At 43.1% G+C, this 21,560-nt stretch overlaps 8 protein-coding genes across 8 annotated transcripts; 1 reads left to right on the forward strand and 7 right to left on the reverse strand.

The window, feature by feature from the left end:
- Positions 1–995: 995 nt before the first annotated feature.
- BCR41DRAFT_399561 (hypothetical protein) lies at positions 996–2,548 on the reverse strand (the record flags this gene model as incomplete). Its single annotated transcript, XM_022029074.1, has 2 exons — positions 996–1,048; positions 2,362–2,548. The coding sequence occupies 2 exons, from the start codon at positions 2,546–2,548 to the stop codon at positions 996–998; spliced, it is 240 nt and encodes a 79-aa protein (XP_021878107.1).
- Positions 2,549–2,787: 239 nt separating this feature from the next.
- On the reverse strand, positions 2,788–4,251 carry BCR41DRAFT_359988 (CVNH domain-domain-containing protein). Its single transcript, XM_022025291.1, has one exon. The coding sequence runs from the start codon at positions 4,057–4,059 to the stop codon at positions 2,902–2,904; it is 1,158 nt and encodes a 385-aa protein (XP_021878108.1). The 5' UTR covers positions 4,060–4,251; the 3' UTR covers positions 2,788–2,901.
- Positions 4,252–4,875: 624 nt separating this feature from the next.
- BCR41DRAFT_388811 (hypothetical protein) lies at positions 4,876–8,369 on the reverse strand (the record flags this gene model as incomplete). Its single annotated transcript, XM_022028041.1, has 2 exons — positions 4,876–8,204; positions 8,351–8,369. 2 exons carry the CDS (start codon positions 8,367–8,369, stop codon positions 4,876–4,878), a joined length of 3,348 nt encoding a protein of 1,115 aa, XP_021878109.1.
- Positions 8,370–8,500: 131 nt separating this feature from the next.
- Positions 8,501–13,759, reverse strand: BCR41DRAFT_424708 (hypothetical protein). The gene is made up of 6 exons (XM_022030475.1): positions 13,581–13,759; positions 12,589–13,470; positions 12,314–12,459; positions 11,999–12,219; positions 9,450–11,891; positions 8,501–9,346 (listed from the first exon to the last, which is right to left on the reverse strand). The coding sequence occupies exons 1-6, from the start codon at positions 13,644–13,646 to the stop codon at positions 8,553–8,555; spliced, it is 4,551 nt and encodes a 1,516-aa protein (XP_021878110.1). The 5' UTR covers positions 13,647–13,759; the 3' UTR covers positions 8,501–8,552.
- Positions 13,520–14,842, reverse strand: BCR41DRAFT_412135 (protein-tyrosine phosphatase). The gene is made up of 6 exons (XM_022029464.1): positions 14,727–14,842; positions 14,512–14,605; positions 14,359–14,416; positions 14,210–14,253; positions 13,971–14,084; positions 13,520–13,851 (listed from the first exon to the last, which is right to left on the reverse strand). The coding sequence occupies exons 1-6, from the start codon at positions 14,810–14,812 to the stop codon at positions 13,786–13,788; spliced, it is 462 nt and encodes a 153-aa protein (XP_021878111.1). The 5' UTR covers positions 14,813–14,842; the 3' UTR covers positions 13,520–13,785.
- A 586-nt stretch (positions 14,843–15,428) lies between these two features.
- Positions 15,429–16,760, reverse strand: BCR41DRAFT_158339 (DNA glycosylase). Its single transcript, XM_022019633.1, has 3 exons — positions 16,711–16,760; positions 16,274–16,623; positions 15,429–16,177 (listed from the first exon to the last, which is right to left on the reverse strand). Exons 2-3 carry the CDS (start codon positions 16,513–16,515, stop codon positions 15,466–15,468), a joined length of 954 nt encoding a protein of 317 aa, XP_021878112.1. The 5' UTR covers positions 16,516–16,623; positions 16,711–16,760; the 3' UTR covers positions 15,429–15,465.
- Positions 16,761–17,726: 966 nt separating this feature from the next.
- On the forward strand, positions 17,727–18,723 carry BCR41DRAFT_373498 (Dolichyl-diphosphooligosaccharide--protein glycosyltransferase subunit Swp1; the record flags this gene model as incomplete). The annotated part of the gene is made up of 3 exons (XM_022026783.1): positions 17,727–17,927; positions 18,062–18,346; positions 18,457–18,723. 3 exons carry the CDS (start codon positions 17,727–17,729, stop codon positions 18,721–18,723), a joined length of 753 nt encoding a protein of 250 aa, XP_021878113.1.
- A 109-nt stretch (positions 18,724–18,832) lies between these two features.
- BCR41DRAFT_340148 (tRNA-guanine(15) transglycosylase-like protein) lies at positions 18,833–21,015 on the reverse strand. Its single transcript, XM_022022182.1, has 4 exons — positions 20,737–21,015; positions 19,754–20,631; positions 19,332–19,647; positions 18,833–19,207 (listed from the first exon to the last, which is right to left on the reverse strand). Exons 1-4 carry the CDS (start codon positions 20,991–20,993, stop codon positions 18,850–18,852), a joined length of 1,809 nt encoding a protein of 602 aa, XP_021878114.1. The 5' UTR covers positions 20,994–21,015; the 3' UTR covers positions 18,833–18,849.
- Positions 21,016–21,560: the final 545 nt, after the last annotated feature.

A 21,560-nucleotide genomic window follows, 5' to 3' on the forward strand; every position in this document is an offset into this window, starting at 1 on the left:
TTCAATGTCCCGAACCGAATGGCATGTATAAAAACCCAAAGGACTGTCATTCCTTTTATATTTGCAGGGATGGTGTTGCAAGACTGGGGAAGTGCTCTGGTGGCTTCGAATGGAACGATGAGGATAAAATATGCGACTTTCCAGAAGATGCTAGATGTAAGATTAGTGGCTAGTATGGTCTCCGCTTTAGCCATTACAGCACATAGATTACCAAATAAAGATCATCATAGCAGAGATAACTGGCTTTTGGCAGCCAAACATTCATAACGATGCTGCATTTTGATCCTTTCGTGTTGGCCTTCATATATCTTACTGATGCAGAACACAGTAAGCGCTGGACTGCCTATCCATTAATAGGGGGCGTGAGCTGGATTAAGACTGTCGTGAGACAAGTTAGTTTTTGCCAAACTGATGAAATGTTTATTCCAATAGTAATTGAAGTTTGTACAAGAGAGACCATTCGTTCGGAATATTGGTATTTGAGGCCGACTGGACAGGTAATGGCCCGAAGCTCTCGTCCGTCGGACTATGGCTGGATGCCTCAAAGTCAGAATCCGTAGTTAGAACGCGACAATGATTTTTTTTTTCCGATTTTTTCTCCTCTATATTTAATACGAATAAGAGACTTTGACTTCAGAAGTATGCTATGCAGGGTGTAGAGAGATTTGTGTAGTGCTTGTTAATGTTGAAGCTGAATATCGGGAGAGACAGACCTACTGCAGACAACTTTTAGGCAACATGACATTGAAATTGTAAAGTAAATCAAGCCAGCAAAAAAGTAGTTGAGGCTGGGCACTTTGTTATTCAGATTTATTCGGAATAACAACATTAGAGGTGATGATGTTATCAGCTCGTAGCAAGCACATAAGTAAAGTAGTGTATATTGGCTCCTACATTCCATAGCTAATCCTCTTTGTAGCGCCTATTTCATTGCATTGTTCGTTAATGTGTTCAGTTAAGCTTGTTCCCTGTGGAAGGCCCCTCTAGCCTTCTCTTCAGTCGGCATTAGAAGGGCTTGAAGCTGTATGAGGCGAGAAGTTGACAGTGTCTGGAAAAATAAACAAAGAATATGAATAATGCATTAATTCAGTAAGGGTAGTGGATATATCCTTCTATGCATATAGTAGCCAGGATCATGTATTATGCATAAGTGTGGTTGACCCCATTGAAATTCAGGATAGAATATGATCGTGTACACAAGTGTACAACTGGAAATTGGAATAAACGCTCTGAACTTACATCTTTTGTCTCACCACCAAATATATTACCACAGCCGCTCAACACCAAATAGGCATAGGTGGGTGGAATATTGCCCCTCTTGAATAAAGACACTATAGTTGAGACACACACTAAGGTAATACAGGTGATCCAGATGATCCAGACGGTAACAAGAGTGACAAGGAAGGAGTGAAGAGATTTCAGGTCTGTACCAGGTTAGTGTATTGTCTTTAATAATTTTCAATGTGTTACTTATCTTATTTTACTTTTGTCTGCTTTCAGTGTATGGGAGAGATATGGGTCCTAAGCCTTTTACTGCAGATGTATGCTACAGTAGAAGCGCCAGTAGTTGCAAGGACAGCAGGATGAGCAGTCTCGTAACAAATAGATAAATAAATATCAGATATATATCCGGCTAAATAAAGTATCTGTAATCAAAGTGAGTTGTCGTGTTTCGTCTGAATAAGAGTTGCTTTCCGCCTTTCAGAGGAGAAATGTACCTCCCTTAGTTCAAAAAGAGTAACAAGTTAGAGTGGCCCTGGAAATGAGAGGATCTTTAGTTATATAGAGCGATCGAAACGCCATTTCAACAGAATATTGATGTAACCAATGTTGAGCAATCGTCTCAACATTTGATGGATATTTGTGCTTGCTTAAGGTAAAATAATAAAAAATAAAAAATAAAGCCTTGATACCAAGAGCCAGAAACCAATCCACCCATCATGTTTCTCATGCTGATATCAGAGCAGTGTCAAACCGAAGGTATCGCTTACATCACACTCGTCAAGAGATGATGACCGGTAACGGCATCGATCCTCTATTCCTACAGGCTTTGATTTGTGCGAGACGGTACTGTGCAGCAGCTGTAAAGGGGTCGCGTAGTTTGAAGAGAGCGTTAGATATTGCGTTATTCTAGGCATGAGATGTGCAAAGACTAAACCAAGGATAGCCTCAAAAAGAAGAAAAAGCATTTGGCACTCTATTCCGTATCGACCCACACTTTCAGATGGAGTTATTTTTTATTTATTGCACGCTGGGTGTCATATTTTGCTATAACTACGCCTATCCACAGGATCACATAGTAGGGTGTATAACTATAGCGTGCAGGTCAAAAAAGGTAACCAAGATCAAAGCCGAAGTTACTATCAACATCGAGATTGACGCCTTGCACCCGATCTGAATACCTCATCAAGTCAAGGAACTCATCTTTGATCCCAACATCTATGTCAATACCAAGACCGAGGTTCAAGTTAAAGACACTTGCTTTGGCTTTGATGAGATTGACGTCCGAATCAGCACCTATAGAGGTTGAAACTCCGGCAATGAACATATCGGCACTGACCTGTTCGATTGGCTCTCAGCTTGGCTTGATCGCATGCATAATGGGAGTTTTGGCTTCGGTTGTGCACGCCTTGAGGACAGGGCCTTCTGATTCTGCTGTTGCATTCACGCGTAGAAGGCTGTTGCTCCGTCCACTTCGTCTATAGTTTGAACCTTGAAGCCGAGTAGAGCTGCAAATACGCAATCGCAAGGATAATCGGGATGCAAAAGTATAGGTCAAGGGTCAAGGGCTATTGTTATTTATTCTGAGGAGTTTAGCTAAAACTATGGATATTATTATTTATACTATCTAACTTCTCAGCTAGAAATTGGGCAAAACAGGATTAGTGTAACAGGCCAATCCTAGCACGGGGCGTCAAGCGCCTGGAAAACACCGTCATTATTCATGATAACGTCTCTGAGATCGAAGCTATCCGTAACCCAGGAGCAATCTATCTTGCGGAGCTCCGCAGATAACACCGACTCGTTGAGCCTAGTTCCTTGCGCCGATTCCTGGAAGGACTTCCTCCCCCAGATGAACTTGCCGTCGGCGTTGCCGAGGGACATGTTGAGGTCGATAGAGGCATCGCACCACGAGCCGTTGCTTCGCTGTAGCTCAGCTCGCAGCACATTGGGGGTGTTGGCGTCGAGCCTAACATTCCGAGATGAGCCTATAAATGGCCTTGGCACGGCTTCTCCGGGCTTAGTGACGTGAACTTCGATTTTACCTGTGTCGGTAGACCTTGTCTTGATGTACGCTAGGTCAGGCCGCTCATGATGAGTGAAGTCCACCATTAGCCACCGCCCATTGTCCTCTGGATAAAAAGATGTGGCGACGTCGATCACACGGCTTTTCCATCCAGAACTCGCAGAGACGGCATGGACCTCAACCATTCCGCATTTAGTGTTCCTGGTCTTGATGTAGTAGAGGTCGGCAAAATCCCCGTCGCACTTTGGTGCGAGGCACCAGGTGCCGTTGTCTTCGACACCAAAGTCGGTTGCGACATGTTGCGTGAACTGTTGATAGTTTGTTGCTTTGCTAGCAACATGATACTCGATCATGTTTGAACCACAATTCCGAGTCTTGATAAAGACTAAATCACCTTTTCTAGACATAGTCCAGACTCCGTTGTCATCGCAGATGAAGCAAGTGCCGGTCCGGAGGACAAAGTTCTGATATCCAGAGGCAGCATCAGCGACGTGCACTTCCACTGTGTTAGTGCTAGTCTTGCGTGTCTGAATATATATCAAATCAGCCTTGCCATCGCCGGTCCAGTCCTGCATCAGCCATGTTCCGTTGTCCTCAAGGCCGAAAACGGTGTCAGTAGCCAGGTTGTGTTGCTGGAAACGGAATTGATTGAAGGATGCATGGACTTCGATCTTGCCAGTGCTGGTGTTTCTGGTCTTGATGTAAACGAGATCTTGGGAGCCATCGCCATTGATATCAGCCAACGACCAGACGCCATTGTCCTCCACGTAAAAAACAGTGCCCGTTGCAAGGAATCTATGTTGGTATGCCATGCCTGTACAATTTACTTTCTGGTGGCTTTAGGCGAGCGAAGATTGATGATTCGTGTGATAATTGGGACAGGGGCAAGATAGAAAAGGGGTCGGTTTCGTTGCGGAATGGTGTTTCCAATATTCTTTGCCTATGGTATTTATACTTTTCGGTCTTGCGCTGTAGCATTCCTCCACTACATTAACTATGTTGATCTCTCCCTTTGTTAGGGCAGCATTGGCGTGAGAATTACTGTGTGCAATTGTGAACAATGTGACTGCTTTAGAGTAAACAAAAAGGTCAGGCCTTGATTCTTGGCAAACAACCCTGTCCGCGGAGTCACATCCATTCCAGACACTATGGCAGCTGCAAGCAGCTCCATATATATATATATATATATATTATATGTACTTTGCCCTAAACGGCTTGAGTGCATGGACCTTGCCCGCGGAGCTTTGTTGCTTTGGATGCTTCACTAGATCATTGGCATTCGGTCCAGATAATATGATACTTTCAGAAACTCTACATCTACATTAATCCTGCCTGCCTTAAGCAGTCTAAGCACTTGGTTGGATCTTCCCCCTGGGAAACTGTTGGTCCGGATGCTTCTCAAGAGGTTTCATTTTTCACAAAGAATTTTCAGCGGGGATAATAACGTGAATAACACTTTTATATAAGAAGCGCCTTCTGTGTTATATAAAGCGGTAGTCTTGTATGGTCTAACAAACCGGGTCAATTGGTGAAAAATACAAACGTGTTTTTGCTCATTCACCTGTGCTATTTGCATACAGAGTATCACTGGAGACTTTTTATTGTTTTTTTTTTCTTTTTCTTTTTTTTTAATCTCGAATAATTGAGTACTCCGGGAAGGACCTGACAGTGCATAACACTCTCCTTTTTGACAGACAACCCAAATAGTGCATCATCTCCTGAGTTAGAGGCAAGGGCATGGCCGTCAACACTAATGAGTTTTCTCCATTAGTACTTGCTAATTGGACTGTGTACTCGCGTATCATATCCCATCTACCATTATTTATGTTAACAGGAACAGCAGCAGCAGAAGTGGCAACAAAGTTCTTTGATGTCAGCGCAGAAGATGAATATTCATGAGAGAGAACAGATGGTGGTGGACGAATCACAAAGGTCTGAAGTCGCGGGCATGCCTTCATGAACGCAGCTATGACGGAATACATTGAAGCTTGGTCTTCTATTCTCATACGATCTGCTTCTGCTTCTGCTTCGGTTAATTGAGGTTGCAAACTCGGGTGTGGTGACGATAAAGAGTAGGGAGGACAGTTTGAGGATTCCGCACCCTTGTTCCTTTTCTCGGGATCAGATGGAAGAGAATAATGCAATGCTGGTGCAAATGTCGACTTCGTGATATCACATAGGTCGTCATTGTCCAAATCAATTGTCTCTCCTGGCTCCATTTCAAATGGTGAATCTGAGCCTACAGGGTTACTTAGGAACATTGCTTTCTTGCATTGGATATTAAGATGCTTCAAACTTGTCAGATAAGAGCAAGGGATGGGCTTGAGAGGACATTCTTGGCCAACACTGGAGACAATGGGTGGTTGATAGACCTTAGAGATGAGTGTCTTGCTCAAATAGGAAAGCACAATGTGATCTGCATTTGCACTGTCAAACAAGCACTCTGCATTATTAGTTGCCTTAGAGCCATGGTATGCTTCTGTTCCTGTTCCACTACGGCCGCAAAAGAGTCCATTGCCCTCAAGCGAGTGCTTAGCCGACCTGAGGTTCTCCATATGATGCACATCCGGAGAGTTGGTACTCGACTCAACTTCGTGGCTATAACCCAGAAAGGCATAGATATCGGCTGCACGCCAAGGTATTAACCAGCCCTCAAGCTGCAAAACCTCAAGTTTGCATAGCATCCTCAATCGCTCATAGATGGATTCAATCTGCCAAGGCTTGCTGAACATGGGCAAGCTTGGCTGCTGAATCAGCTTTTCAGGGATTCTGGGTTTCCAACTCGGACGACGCCTGGGTGAGTGCAGTCGGAAGGCTCGTGCTTCTTCAAACTCATTTAGATACCCTTCCTGTTCATGCCAAAATGGGCGCTTGGGTTTGCTACCCCTGGCACTATTATTACCCATCTGTTTCTCCAATAGGCTTTGTTGCTGCTTCTGTTGTTCAAGCAATCGATAATATCGACGATGATGCCGATAGGGCTTATGAAGGTTTCGATCCCACGATTTCATGATCGACTCGTAGTTCTCAGCATAGAGTGGAGCTTGGACATGCATGGGTCGTCCATCTGCAAATCTCCAGGAGAGATCTAGAGACTCAAGAGAATTAGAGCAGGCCCATTTCCTCTTTACGACATCATTCCTGATCTTGGCACCGCATGTTAGCGACGATGAGTCTGTCAATCCGAGTTCCTCGTCCTCGAACACCGCCATGGTGAGGTTCAGCTCTGCCGCAGAGAGTTCCTTGAGAGATGAGCACATCATAAGGACATGTCGGATTGACTGGTCTGTCAAGAGTATGTTCTTGTCCACATTGAGGAATTGCAACGTTGCATGGGTTATATCCACAAACGCTATCAAATCCTGGTCTGTCAGATCTAGGGTGTTATATAGGCAGAGCGAGGATAGCTGGGTGGCTCTTAACGGACCTAGATCACGCAGATTCTGCATTATCCACGGAGTCTTTGAGTACATGGTTACTCTATTTCCATCCAGTCTCAGGCGTCTCAGTCCTTTCCAGGACCTTGTTGGCTCCTCGCAATCAGTAGTATAGTCAAGCTCTTCCCATGCCTTCAAACTGACATATAAAGATAGTGGACGCTTAAACCGATCATTGATTGCAATAGGAGCCTCTGGATGTATCCAAGTACGGTTTTGAGCTGCTCTATTCATATCTGATGACCGTGGGCGGGTATCAGATTCTTCGTTCGTCAGTCGAAGATCTGTAACCAAAGGACATGCTTCAGAAAGAGTCCAGATGTCAGGTTCGGAAAACCAGACGCCTCCGAGGTGGAGTCTTGTGAGCGGAGGTTTGAATTTCGCAAAGATTTTGAGAGACTCAAAGGTTGAGATCAGGCGAGGAGGATTTATGGGCTGACTGAAGGTCGTTCCTGTGAATAGAACCTGTGCTTGTGTCTGCCCTTGTGTGCCTTGTGTATCTTGTGTACCTTGTGTAAGTGGATGTGGATGTGGTTGGAGTGGTACAGATACTCGCCTGACGATCGTCAGCTCCGGGTCTAGGAAGTGGGGGGCAGGGATGATTTCTAGGTCTTGGAGATCTTGAGCACAGGCGCTTAACATCTCATCATATTGCAAGAAACAAGATTGGTGTGAAAGTAAACGATTGTGATGGAGTACAGTGCCAAAAAAACCCTGTTGCTGCTGCTGCTGCTGTTGTTGTAAAAAGGTTTGCATAAATGTGGACTCGCGCAAGTTTAGTTTGAGCTCTAGTCGTTTTAATCCACGCCCAATGCTCGATATTATTTTCGTACCCATGACGGGTTGATGTTCTGTATGAGAAAAATCGAGCTTGAGGGTATGGAGTTGTGCTAGGCTAATAGTGTCTTGATTGTTGTATTGTCCGGAAGAGGGCCCAATTCCCGTATTACTAGGAGGTGCTACTGGGATACCTTCCTTGGTACGATACACTTTCTTAGAAGCATAGTAATATACCAATAGATCCACTCCTCCGAATCTTAAGCATTCGTACGGCAACTTGAGAGACCGGACGTTAGGACAATGATGCGTGATCGCCTGAACAAACTGTCGGACCCATTGATCACTTGTGTTGATATCGCTCAGATGGGCGTCTGTTAGATCTAACTCAATGACATGTGTTCCATACCGATTCAACCTGGCCAAGATCACATCTGAATGTCGATTTTTGAAAATCGGAAAGAGCCGAAGAGGCTCCAGAGCAGCTCGATCCCAGTGACGAGATACTAAGCGCATCGAGGGTAACTGTGCACTCGATAGTAGACCAAGGATTCGTTCAAGTAACTCAGGGATTTGCAACGCGCGGTGGGCTGCAGATCCTTTGGCTGGAACTGCAAGGTCGATCTGGATCGAGGATGTGTCTTGTGGCGTAGACGGCATCGAACATGATTTCGTTATTGCCAATTGAGTATCTGCAGGCTCTATTTCTGCGTTGTAGTACATGCTGGACAGGTCGAATAACTCTGAAATAGAGGGGGAAAAAATAAAATAGGTCAAATTACTGAACTCTACTCAATGAGTCAAACAGCCATTACTTTAACCATTGACTTGCATGAGCAAATTGCTGTCCATGGAGTTATGTGCTTAGAACTTTAATTGTGCCATTTACCTCCCATTTCATTTGTCATTGTGTTTCTCTGAAAACAATTGTAGGTGCGAGGATGCAGAAAAAGAAAAAAAAGAACTGAAAAACCACTTCTCCTTATAAAGTCAAGTAATTTCACACACAAAGTGGCTAAGTGATTGACATGATGTGTGTAAATGAATATTGCTTCGCCTTGCGGCTTTATTAAACTACACGAGTCACACCATTACTGCCAATCCATGTTCTCAGCCTTCACCTGCACTTCTCCTGCATCGGACGTCGTACTATCAGGTGCCACTGATGACGAGGATGACAGCGGGGCTGCTATAGCTGTGGTTGCTGTGGTACTTGGATTACTATTGTTGCTGTTCTTGGATCCGGGTACTGGGAATCCTAAGAAAGGCTTGCCAATGCCTGGGAATGTCGCACTCGTATAAACACCATAACCACCTGGATGCATGCTCGGCAGATTTGCAGGAGGCGGTGTGCTTGTTGCACCGCCGGGTCCGGTCCCTCCTGGAGTGGTCATACCGCCATAAATATTGGCTTTCATATCTGCTTCAAGAATTTCCTGTTCTAGCTGCCGAATTGTTTCCATCTGTGGCGCCAGAATCCCTTCAGCCTTTTCAAGCAATACCATTGCCGCTTTAGTCCATGGTGAATGTTCTCCATTATATATCCATGAATTGTTGACCATGATCCGCATGTCGGTCAAAAATGCATCAACAGTGCGGTACGCATAGTAGTTTTTGTTGGCATCCCTCATACCCGACAAATCGCGCGGTTGCTTAATCACAATATCATAGCCAGGCGCAATCTTGGACGATACTGGGGAAATAAAAGCGGTAGCCTCTTGCATTGATAGGATTGTGGAAAGCACAGATTCGATAATATTGGCGAGCTCGACATCTGCTTTCTTTCGACGACCATATGATTTAACGGGCGGGAAGTAATCCATAAAGTCGTCTTCCGTGTGCTGGGTTGCAGATTCGCTTCGCTTCCTCTTGGGTGGTGTCGGCTCTATTATTAAAAAAAAAACCCCTCCCATATGCAATGTATTTTTAATAAGAAATATTATATGAGGGCTTTGTGAACGTAGGTGATATGCAGAAAAGCCACTTACGGAGCATTTTAGAGGGAAGTCGGACTACAAGAGCCTCTTTTTCCTCTTTCTCACGTTCCTTCTCCAGATCCGCAACACGGTCAATGACAGCTTTGGGAATCGAAATTTTGTTACTACTGACGCCGGAGGATTGTGGTGATCCTTGTCTAATAAAATCGCCTGTCATTGATCCGCCCCTAACCATTGGTGGTGGTGCACTAGGTGGCGCAAGAGGTGTTGGGCGTACTGGGACATGTGGTGGAGACATTATACTTCCAACGCCTCCTGCAGTCATGTATCCTGTGCCTGTCACACCCAAGTTGGGAAGTGCTCCTGAAGGGTCAACATATTTGGGACATTTTTTGTTGGTTTTCATGTGACCCAATGCACCACAGTTGCTACATTGACGAATCACCTTCTTTTTGAGGGTCGCAGTGGCAGGGTTAACAGGCAGATCCAAGCTCGTGTTACCGGCTTTGGCTGCTGCTCTAGCCATTCTACGCTCCTGATTCCTGTTAAGTCTGGCGATTTCCTCCAGAATGCGTTTCCTCATACGTTCATTCTTAGCCTCATCGTTTGTTGGCTCGAGTGCTTCAGTGCTGATCGAGTTTTCTTCAATTAGCTGACGTTGACGAATGTAAGCATTCATGACTGCAGGGTCACGAATAGTTTCAGATTTCCATGTGGTCTCGCCGTTCTCCAGACGGATAAGTCGCTTGATGATCAAGCATTTGTTTCGAGACGATCCAAAGTTGCCAACACTGGTACGCGAGCTAATACTACCAGCAACTGAGACATTGTCATCATCCATGTCATTGTCTCGGTCACGATCACGGTCTCCACCGCGATCAGCACTATCACGATATCGGCCAAACAATGACGGCGAGGGTGAGACACGACTACGGTCTACAGTAGACATTTCACGCCTCTGTCGATTGAGATTTTCTTCTTCTTCTTCGTTCCCAATGACATCGTCGTTACCATCAATTTCTTCAGTATTGCTCAGCGCCTGATGTTGCATGTTCCAAATACGTGTAATCTCCTCCTTGTAAACCTGCTGCTGCTCTGCAACATTGTAGCGATGCGTACTCTTTGGAAGAAGTTCGATCTGCGCTAATCTCTCCTCAAGAGACTCCCCTTGTCTCAAGAAAATATCTTTCATGCTAATGCGGACAAAACTAAAGCCTTCACCGCGACCCGTTGGATCACCAGCTCCCCAAAGTTTCAACATGGCCTTGCCCTGGGTTGCGTTGATAAAGTTGCGTGTTGTAATCCACGGTGCGAGCTGCTCTTCAATGTCCATATTGGACTCATAATCCTCGTTTCCATCATCCTCGCCATCCGCTGCTTTACCATAACCAGCATCCTGCAAATACCGCTGACCAACTAACATACTCTCATATAAGCACACCATCTCTGGTGTTACCAGTTTACGGATCTCCTCTTCGCTTGGTAGTGGCGTGCTCGCTTTCAATTTCCAAAAGCCTGTATTGTTGCCCTTCCGTTGGAATTCTGCAAACTCCTTAAGTCTCTGACGAATCTGAATTTCCGAATACTCAGGGTAGGCCTTGACGAGTTTGGCAAACCGTAGGCGATTGTATGGATCCTTGCGAATAAATCTAAATGCTGAGATTTGGAGGCGATTCTTGACCATGGTTGTGATCTTCCTTGAATGAGGGCCGGGGACGTCCTGGACAGGATATGTTTGACCGACAACGTAGAGATGTGGGATATGTCTGATATAATACTTGGTCTCGCCCTTATAGGTCGTCCTAATGACTAGAAAATCTGTGTTTCTTGCTGGTTGCTCGAATACAGGTGCTCTGATCAGGTTGTTATAAAGTGCGCTGATAGTCTGTCCTGGCTCCACATTTCCAAAACCCAGAAATGGCGAGGCATCGGCAACATCCAAAACAAAGGGTTCTCCGATTTCCTTTTGGGGTATGTGGGTATCGTCAATATTCTCCTTACGGTAATAATTTATCAAGAAGCTTCCCATGCCTACATTTTGAATAATTGCTGGATGTTCCTCCGAATACTCCAGTAGAACAAAGTTGGTGTTGTCACGCAACGTCAAATCCTTTGAGCCTCTCATGACTTCGCCCAGCTCCTTGCGTTTTTGTTTCTTCTTTTTGCTACCTTTTACGCGCGAAAATGTAATGTCAACATTGAGTGGTAGTTGAAGCTGCGGTCTGTGGAATGACCGTTGTTCTGATTTTGTCAACTTGTTCTTGTACCATGGCTTCATCAACTTGACGGCAGGAAGAGCGTGCTGAACAACCAGCTGTCCAAATGTCTGACGTACCCTATGGAAACGCCCCTCCTTGTGGGCTTCGTAAAACCGATCGTTTGATAAGTTGAAGCGATCAATTTGAAGTTTTCTGTGCGTTTCTTCCTCTGAAGGGTCATTTGTTTTGGTTACTACACGATATGCTGGCAATATGGCCTTCTTCCCACGTTTGACTAATGATTAAGGATGTAATAGAGTTGCTGCATTAGCTATATGATCCGCAATGCGACTTGCAGTGCAAAAAGAGTTCATGAAGTGAATCGAAGAGATAACAACATACCTCTGAATCCCTCTCCCATTGTCTTGGAATCCATTGAAGTAAGGTCAAATAAAACATTGGCATCATTCATGTTGAAACTGATCTGAGTGAATGGTTTAAAGGGCTTGTTTTCGTCCCAAATAATCGATTCTTCCCAATCACCGTTCTCTAGTTCATAGTTACGAATAGCGAAGATTTCCTTTGAGCTGTCTTCAGTATTTTCAGTAGTTGTGCTGCCAGCGCTAATTATTCGCAAAAATGCTGGTTAGGTTTCTCTTCTGACCAAAAAAAAAAAAAAAAAAAAAAAAGTCTTGTCATTCCAGACTATGTCCTTACCCGCTTGTTTCTGAGGTTTTCAATGGGACTACTGCATCGTCCCAAATAATTTTATCCTCCCATTCTTCGAGCTGTACAGAGTAGAGATCTTTGGTGTCCGGTACTTTCCATTGCAAGCTATTTGCCCATTCTTTGTCAACTAAATTCTAATTAGATCATAAACAAGAGACGTTGATAACATTTCAGTTCAGTTGCTCTCGATACAAAATGAGCAAATAAAGAATAGCTAAAAAAAAAAAATAAAAAATAAAAAATAAAAAAAATAAAAAAAGTACCTCATATGCATCATAGGGATCAACATCCTGATCTTCAACGGATATTGGATCCTCTGGTTGGTCAAATATTTTCCGTTGATCATATTCGCGAGTAAATTTATTGATAGTTGGGAAGTCGGCAGGCTTCACTTTTGAGTGTGGGAAGCGCTTCAGTCGTTTGATATTGAACAGCTCCGAAAATTTGAGGATCTTGTTCTTCTCGAACGCAGGGTATAGTGCATGTACATCAATGGGCTCTACAGGTGCAGAAGGTCCAGCGGTCGTTCCTGAGAGGGGTGGCAAAGTAGAAGGTGGAAGAGCGACTTTGCTTCCTGCACTGCCCGCTGCAGTCTGATTCAACTTTTGCTGTTCTTCTAGAAGGTAAAGTTGTTGTTGCTGAAGTAACGATAGTGCTGATTTTGGGGCTGTTGTGATGTTTGATGCTGTTGAAGAAGATGGTGGCAATGATAAGCTTGTTGTCGGGGCTCTCTCCTCGTCTGCACCATCAGCATCATAATCTTCATCCATACTGTCAAGCCTTGACTTGCCCCTGTTACCGCTAGCGCTCTTTGCTAAATTACTTTTCATCGCTGTTGAGGCCATCGTGGAGAGTCCTTTTTGTAGATACTGGTTACTGAACATCTGTTCTGAATTATCCACAGCGAGGTCATTGATTTCTGAAAAGTCAACAGCATCCTTGTCATGTTCAAAAGTAGATTTGATAGTAGCAAAGTTGACCTCGCCATCTTGGTCTTCTTCATCGTCCTCGTCATTGTCAACTCCACCAGATGCATCTGGACCTTGAGGTTGGACCTCACTCTCATCGACGCCCAATGTCTTTGCGGAGAAGAGGTGCGTAAGCTGTTCACTGTTCTCTAAACTCTCCAAAGCCTCACGGAATTCCTACACAAGTAATCAATGCTTTGTTTAGATGAGCCACTGGTGTACTGAATGATTTTGCAAAAAAAGTGTTTATTGTTGCTAAAAAATCGCTCTTTTGAATAGAAATGTACCTCCGGTAGGTCTTCGACCTTGCCTGATTTGTCAACGTTTCCGAAGAAGTAGCCGGCGAAAGACATGGTGTGGTTGGTTAGGTATTAATGAATAGGGATCAGCTCATGGAGACAAATGAAAAATGAGCAATGTTTTCCAAATGCGTATGAACGCGCAGCAGAAAGGATAGACAGTCACAGGTTTTTTTTTTTTTTTTTTTTTTTTTCAGTCCAGCCAAAAAGGTTTATGTTCAGGTAAGTAGGGCACTTTGGCAGAGAAGATCTCAATAAACTGTCAAAGCAATAGCAAAATAAAAGAGATCAGAATAAGGCACTCAGGGAAAGGAGACTACCATTTAGGTGTACAAGTATGTATTAGGATGCATATATCCTTTAGTTCATGGTATTTACCTCTTGATCAGCAAGAACTTTGCTTCCTGCAAACCGTCGGTATTCATCAAATATGGATGTCATTGACCAATTCTGGATCTTGCGAAGGCACCCAATCAAACATCCAATCCGGTGCTTAAAATGAAGAAAGCATAAAAGTTATAAGAATATTATGGTATTGTCAATGCTCCTGATGTACAAATCCATGAAACCTATGGACCTCCACGAAAAGTAAGATTTTTTTAACGGATATAACGTACTTTCCCTTTTGCACAATGAATCAACATAGGATGATTCCTTGCATCTATTTGAAAAAAAATATTACAGATATAGAAATAAATAATTCAAATTTTTTCTATGTTCAATCTCTACACACCACACACCACTAAACTATAGCGTTATACGTTACCTAGAATGTTAACCAGAGCGCTACTTATTACTCCCTCATCAATCTCAATGAAGGGCTCCTGAAAGCTCAATCAAATGACGATTAGTTAGTTCGTATATTTCTTTGAGTCTGATTGCATTTCGCTTTATGGTGTCATTATCAGGTATCACTCACCTTGTTACCCTCAATCTTGTAGTGAATCCTTCGAATGTCTTCTCGTTTTAAAAACTCCTCCAAATCAGGCGCATAAGGCTCTTCGCTCATCTGTCTATAGAAACAAAAACAAAACAAAACAAAAAAAAAAAATACAGGCTGATCAGCCAAATCGAACACATTGCTTCGATTCCCATTTTCACAGACAGTACAAAACAACAAAAATCCCTTTTTACACAATCACTTTTAAGCCAAGTTTGCGCATGAATGGAAAATTGTGCTTGTTAGGATGCCCAGATCGATAGACTCCTGGTGCGACCATTGCGAAATTGAGGGGCGGTACTAATACAGCATTTGCACTTTCGTAATGAAGCTCTCTCTGTCGTTGCTGTTGATGCTGCTGCTGTTGTTGCTGCTGATGCTGTGTTTGTTGCTCTGAGGATGGGTAAGGTGAAACTGACCTTGAGGATGTTCCTGATAACGCCGCACCTACCGATGCAGATCCTGCCAAATCCATGAGTGTATTCTGGATATTGAGGTTTTGACCATTACTACTATTGCGGCTTTGATCGCTATTCTCATTATTGAGACATATTGGGTCTTGTTGTATCGTTCCTGCAAGAATTCCATTTTCAAACACTCTAGTCATGATCACAGTAGAAGCTGTGGGAGTAATGCTGCCATCCTCTGCTACAATGGCATTAGAAATGGAAGTGGCAACTTGAATATTTTCTGAGAATGTATGGCTCTGACTTTGCGATCCATTTGTTGTTGTGCTTGTGGTATTGTCATTACTGCTGCTACTCCGCGCTCCGGGAGTAATGATGGTGTCCATGGTAAAGTCAAGCTGCTCGGCAAAAAAAACAAAATGAAATGTCGCAGGTGAAACAATTGAGGTAAAATGAAATACATGCTCTAGTCAAATAAGAAGTTGTATTATTTTATTCATTTGACTTGGGTATACTCGCTGTCTATCTAAATGATAGGTGCTTTAATGGCCTCTTCATCGTCAGCGTTTCTCCACATGTACCATGATGCGATGGTGCGATAAGGTCTCCAACGCTCCGCCATCCGCTCCATATCCTCACAAGTCATCTCTCCATTCTTGGCTTTACCTTTACCTCTGGCCCCGCTCTTCTTCTTGGTAACAACCTTTGTAATGACTTGACTACTAGATCCTCTAGTATCCATATCAGCCTCAGTTATCTCTACTTCTTCAGTAATAGAACCCCAGACACCATTTTTATAGTCCTTTCTAAAATGCTTTTCCATCCCTCTTCGAATTCCCAAATCGAGAGTAGGCAAAACATCCAAGCGCTCCAGCGAATCCATCATAAACATATCCACAGTCCACGGTCCAATACCTCGAACACACAGCAATTGTGATGCCACTTCCTCATCTGTCATAGATTGCAGTGCGGCCTTGTCTGTAAATGTGATCTTTCCCTCCGCAAAATGACGTGCCAGATCTTGGACATAGGACGCTTTTCGTTCTGACAGTCCGCGTTGGCGAAGAATATCCATAGAAGTTGCTAGGACTTGTTCCGGAGACGGGAATCTCTTGTCACCGGCATCTAGCGACTCCAAAGTTACTTGGTCAGGGAAATAGTAAGAAACAAATTTGTAGATGATGGATCGTGCAGCCTTCCAATGAATCTGCTGTCCAAGAATTGTGCGTGTGAGAACACTAGCGCAACGTATAAAGAAAATGATACAAAATTAGATTTGAATAGAAAGTCGATTATTGGATTCAACTTGGTTGGAAAATATGTGAATATCATACCGAAAGTAATTGGTATCATGATCAGAATAAATAGAATAGGGGTATTTGGCAATCAAAGGCGCCAGCGCAGGGTCTGCTTTACAAAGGTGAGCAAGGGCTTCCTCAGCATAAGAAGGTATATGCTTAGGTCTCTTGGTCCAAGGATCAACTTCAGGAACGTTGGGCTTTGAATCCTTGGCTGTTGCGACTGCTGCAATCGTAGCGTTAGTGTTGGCTGCAGTTTTTGTGGAGTCAATTTCCATCGGCTCCGATGGCGGAGAGGCATCCTTACGGCCGCGACGCGTTTTGGTGGTCTGCGAAGATACAAGGGCAGTGTCGATGCCATCGCTCTCAATCAAAGTAACCAGTGGCTACATAATAAATAAAAAGGACTGATTAAAACAATTGTTTCGTCTTGTTTTAGATTTATTCAGAAAAAGAGTGTTAGAGGTTCGTACCTTTGATACTCGAGTTCGCACTGATGTAGCAGTTGTCTTCTAGTAACAGCGTAAATAACGAATAGAATTGTTAAGGTTTATACATTGCTGCGAGGCAAAACAGGAGGCCAATCACATCATTGCACTCACGGCAACAGTAGTTCTCGATGAAGTTCTAAAATATCAGATATTCAAATTTAGTGGCGTTAATGTTCAGTTGAATTGCACTGAGTAGATATGCAAAATTTGAAGTGGACTTGTTACCTCGCTTTGGAGCTCTTGAACACAGTCGAAAGAGTTGGCTTCAGGGCTGCATTGTCAAGTGCAGCTTGTGCAAGTGCGCGTCGTGTCTGCATGAGGAAGATGTAAAAATGTAAAAACGTAAGAATGTAAGAAGTTGATGTTCAAGGCAAACAAAAGAAGAGAAAGAAACAAAAGTGGAAATAGTCAAATGGATGGTTGAGAAACCAAAAAGGAAATTTTCAGTTGACCTGTATTTCCTGCTTTTCTGTGATATATTTTAATGAATAATTTATCACTCCATCCCATCATGATAAAAATGAGCGCAGCCAATAAACGAACGCAATCCTTGCCAGCACATTCAGTTTCATCTAAGAAGACGCGTTCATCCTTCTCTCTCTCTTCTTTTTTTCCACGTCCAATCCTGTTAATTTCATCTCATCCATGGCGAATTTCAGGCTATTTTTGTTTATCATCTTTCTAACTTCGCTCTCTACGGTCTTGGCAGAGTCATGGAAAGTGAATGACATCAATCTCCAGATCGTCTCACGGGACGGTACAAAGAAGGCTAAGCACGAGTAAGGAGCCATGGAACAAATAAATATTAAAATCATTAGGAAACAAGTTTTTAAGGAGTAAAAGCAGGACTCTATTGTGCAAAGTTATATAAAGATCATCAGGAAAATTGGATCATCGTCAGTCACCCCTATCCATTAGAATGAATGTCTATCACTCCTCTCCTGATATCGATCGACCAACTCTAATCTTCTGTCCCCTCATATCCCTTATTTATCTTTATGGTTTTCAGACTGGAATATCCAAATACTGTCGAGAACCTGACTGCCGATTCAACGGACTTGCTCAAGTTCTCGTTCAAGATTGAGAATAGCGAACGTCCACATCAAGCTATGGTCGTCTTCCAGAGTCAGGATGAGTTCCAGGATGAGATTATGGTCGCTGCTTCCGTCAGATCATCAGGAAAGGGACGGTTCGAGCTTGTAAGACATGAAGAACAACATCCATGGGTTTATTCTCCATTATTCTCAGGACAATGTTTTAATGGCTCACAACGAAAATATTTACAAGTCCATTTGCATTATTATTTTTCGGTATACTTCAATTTTGTATTCAGAACTTTGCAAAAGCAGATCGCAAATTCAAGTATGGTACACGTAAATACTCTATGACTTTCTTACTCGGAGGTTTCACAATTGATGAGCCTTTCAAGTACACCCTTGGCGAGATCGAGGTTCAAGCTCCTACCGTTAACCCAGCAACACGTCCAAGTCGTGTTGAATACAAGTCTCAGCCCGAAATCCACCATCAATTCCGTCCTGACCAAAAATTGATCAATAAGGCTATCTCAGGCGCATTCACTTTGCTTGTCCTTACCCCATTTGCCGCTCTGTTCATCATTGTATGTCAAAGCGCACAAGTGTGGACCATTACCGATGTATATTCTGTAATACAGCCAACAGTGTGGGAATATTTCTAACACTTACTTTTACTCTTTACTTTTTTCTATAGTGGTCCCAATTAGGCATAAAGTTCGAACCTCTCAAGTCTCTTGTCCGAAAACCTCTGGATTTAGTTGCTGCGATCGTGTTCTTTGCTTCATTGATAGGTATCGAGTACGTTTTCTACTCGTACTGGACCCATGTCACATTGTTCCCAGTACTTCGATATCTCAGTGTCCTCTCCCTTGTGGCCATCGTATCAGGACGCTCAGTTCTTACTTTAGTTCAAGCACGTCGACTTCAACGTACGGCTGGCTCCGCGAAGAAACAGTCATAAAAGCAGATAGAAAACAGAGCAAGACATTCTTGCAAAGTTGAGTCTTATAAACAAATAAATATGTTTTTTCCTTATCTATTTTTTTTTTTTTTTTTTTTTTTTTTTTGGTGCTAATTGTGTCAGTATTTAAGATGCTGCATTGTCATGGTCTTCACTTTTCTTGGGTTTCTTTCTGTCCGAATCTTCGGAGCCTTCAGATTGACTAATCGGTCGCTTATTAACAAAATTCTGGCTGACTGACTCATCCTCAAGACTAACTCCGCTACCAATGACATCCACAACTCCTGCTTCTGCAGTCTCGAGTCGTTGATTGCGTTTCATCAATGCTGCTTCGACCAAGATCTGCGTTTGATGCTTCTCATTTGTACGTACAGGCTCAACACCAAAGTGCAGTTCGAATTCTTTCGTGTACTGATTAAGAGTACCTGATGCAATAGCCTCACGGATCGCATCGAAGAATATCGAATATTGATATAAATTATGACTGAAAAAAAAAAGGATGAAAAAGATGAAGAAGGATTAGACTTGTATATACCTCCATGACAACACCATCGATGTGGGTAGGATCTCAGTAAGAGATGTTCGTGAACAAAGACTTTTTCTTGTACCTCATGAGAAGTACAGTAGCAAGCATTTCGTGTGCCTTTAAGAGATGATTAATGTAGGCTCGAGTGTGCCGGTTATCCTTGCAGGCATAGCATCCACAACCCTCTAAAATAGGTATGAATTTATCGCTATGCCCTTCATCCCATAGATTAAGCCAGCGATTATTGCTTCCTACTGCTCCCCTCATCATCTTTGATGATGATAATGATCCATTGGGTCCAAAAAAGTACAGTGATGCTTTGCCGTCTTCTGTCAATTGGTATGGGTATGACGTATCAAAAAGGTCAACTCCTAGCGCTACAGCTTTCAGAATATCCTCTGTTATAGCAGATAAAAAAGAAAGAAAGAAAGAAAAATTAATATCACAATACGGTCTAAAATACACCAGAGTAAAGAAATAGCTTGGTTTCAATTCGATATTTACCAGGTGCGTGGATTCCATAAGCCATCTTAGGTTTCTCTTTAGGAAGATACTTTAGAGATATTTGGATAAATTTAAACATATCTTCTTTTTCTTTTTCAGAACCCGCGTTAGACATGGAACCCACATCCATGATGAATCCATCCACCTCTATTCTCTCACTCGTCTCCTTCGCACTCCTGATTCGTTCATCCTCAAATTGTCCGCCTTGGACATGAGCAAACACTGAAACATCCATCCAAGGCTCTGTTTGTATTTCAGAAACCTCAATGGGCGAATTAGTTCCACTATCTTGACACTGTTTCCCTTGCATTGGCTCTTGCCTTTGTTCTTGTCCTTGTCCTTGCTCTTGTTCTTCTTTGGCTAAAGTACGTCGCTTTTCACGCTTCTCTCTTTTACGCCTCTTTTCCTCTTCAATTTTCCGATCCTCTATCATCCCATCCTTGCCTTGACGCTCCAACAAGATTTGGTCTAGCCACTTTAACGTCCTGTTAATGCTCTTTTGAACCCTCTTTTTCTTTTGATCTGGCTCCTCATTGCTAGATTTACTGCCTTTAATATCAGTCTTGTTGTTTGCCTGAAAATTATCTGCCATCGCCACCACGATATCTGGGCGATATTGTCGAACCACTCGGAGATAGTCTTCTAATGTCAAGGGACGAACACCTTTAGGAGTCGAGAGAAAAACATGTCGATCTGTGTTAGATCCGATTCTTTTCGTCGAGGCATCATTAGTAGATGTAGTAGGGGAAAGTGAAGGATAAGTGTAGGATGGATCGCGTGAATCACAGAGTAAAATCAGATCCTGCAAATAGAGGTAGTTAGCTAATGTGTACTCCTTAGATGGCCACTTGGAGAAGGATGCAGGTTGATCTGGCTGCCTATTTTTTTTAATAAAAAAAAAAAAAAAAAAAGGTTACAAAGAGCTCACTGGAAGTAGTCCTTGCGTACAAACTGCAAAAAAAAAAAAAAAAAGCTCCACTCACAAAAGCTGTTCCAGAAAGACGTTAATGCCCCCGTATCTCTGTTGGCGCATCATATCTGGTGTCAAGTGGGGTACAGACCCTTTGGTCGAAAACATGAAACAGCCAGGTGTTTGTATTGTTCGTTTCGAAGATTCCTGACCTCCAATGACATCGCCCTGATTAATCTCCGTGTTAAGCACTAAAAGCTCGCCAGTGCGTGCAGCCGAATCAGCATGCAGTGAGGATGGTTGAATCTTGAATCTTAATGGCGACGACATCAATGCTCTTTTTAATGACACCTTTGCGAATGAGAGCATTTCACCTCATTACCAACACCAAGTACATGTACAAGTGAACATTTAGTGGCTTGTCGTAGCACCAGCGCGTAAAACATTCTGTTGGTGGCAACAATTTAGGGTATCAAACTTTATTCAGATACATCAACAGTGCGCTGAGCTTTACGAAACAAAATCGAGGCACCCGAGATAGCCTCATTCCAAGGATGTACCAGGTCATGGTCATAAAAGAGAAGGCCTTGCATTCTTTTCTTTTCTTTTCTTTTCTTTTTTTACTTTGTCTCTCAACACACTCCATTTTACCTCACCCACTGATGAAATGTTGTTGCAATAGTAATTGAACTTAGTACGAGAGGAACCGTTCATTCGGATAATTGGTATTTGGGCCTGCCTGAACAGGCAATGGCCCGAAGCTATCATCTGTTGGATTATGGCTGAACGCCTCTAAGCTAGAGTCCATGCCAGAACGCGACGATTACTCTCTTTTCCGATAATTAGTTGAATACGAATAGAGCTTCGGTTCCTGAATCATGCTACGCGGGACCATCA

The sequence above is a fragment of the Lobosporangium transversale genome (genome assembly GCF_002105155.1).
Source record: "Lobosporangium transversale strain NRRL 3116 chromosome Unknown BCR41scaffold_40, whole genome shotgun sequence".
In the NCBI taxonomy this organism is placed as follows: Eukaryota; Fungi; Mortierellomycota; class Mortierellomycetes; order Mortierellales; family Mortierellaceae; genus Lobosporangium; species Lobosporangium transversale.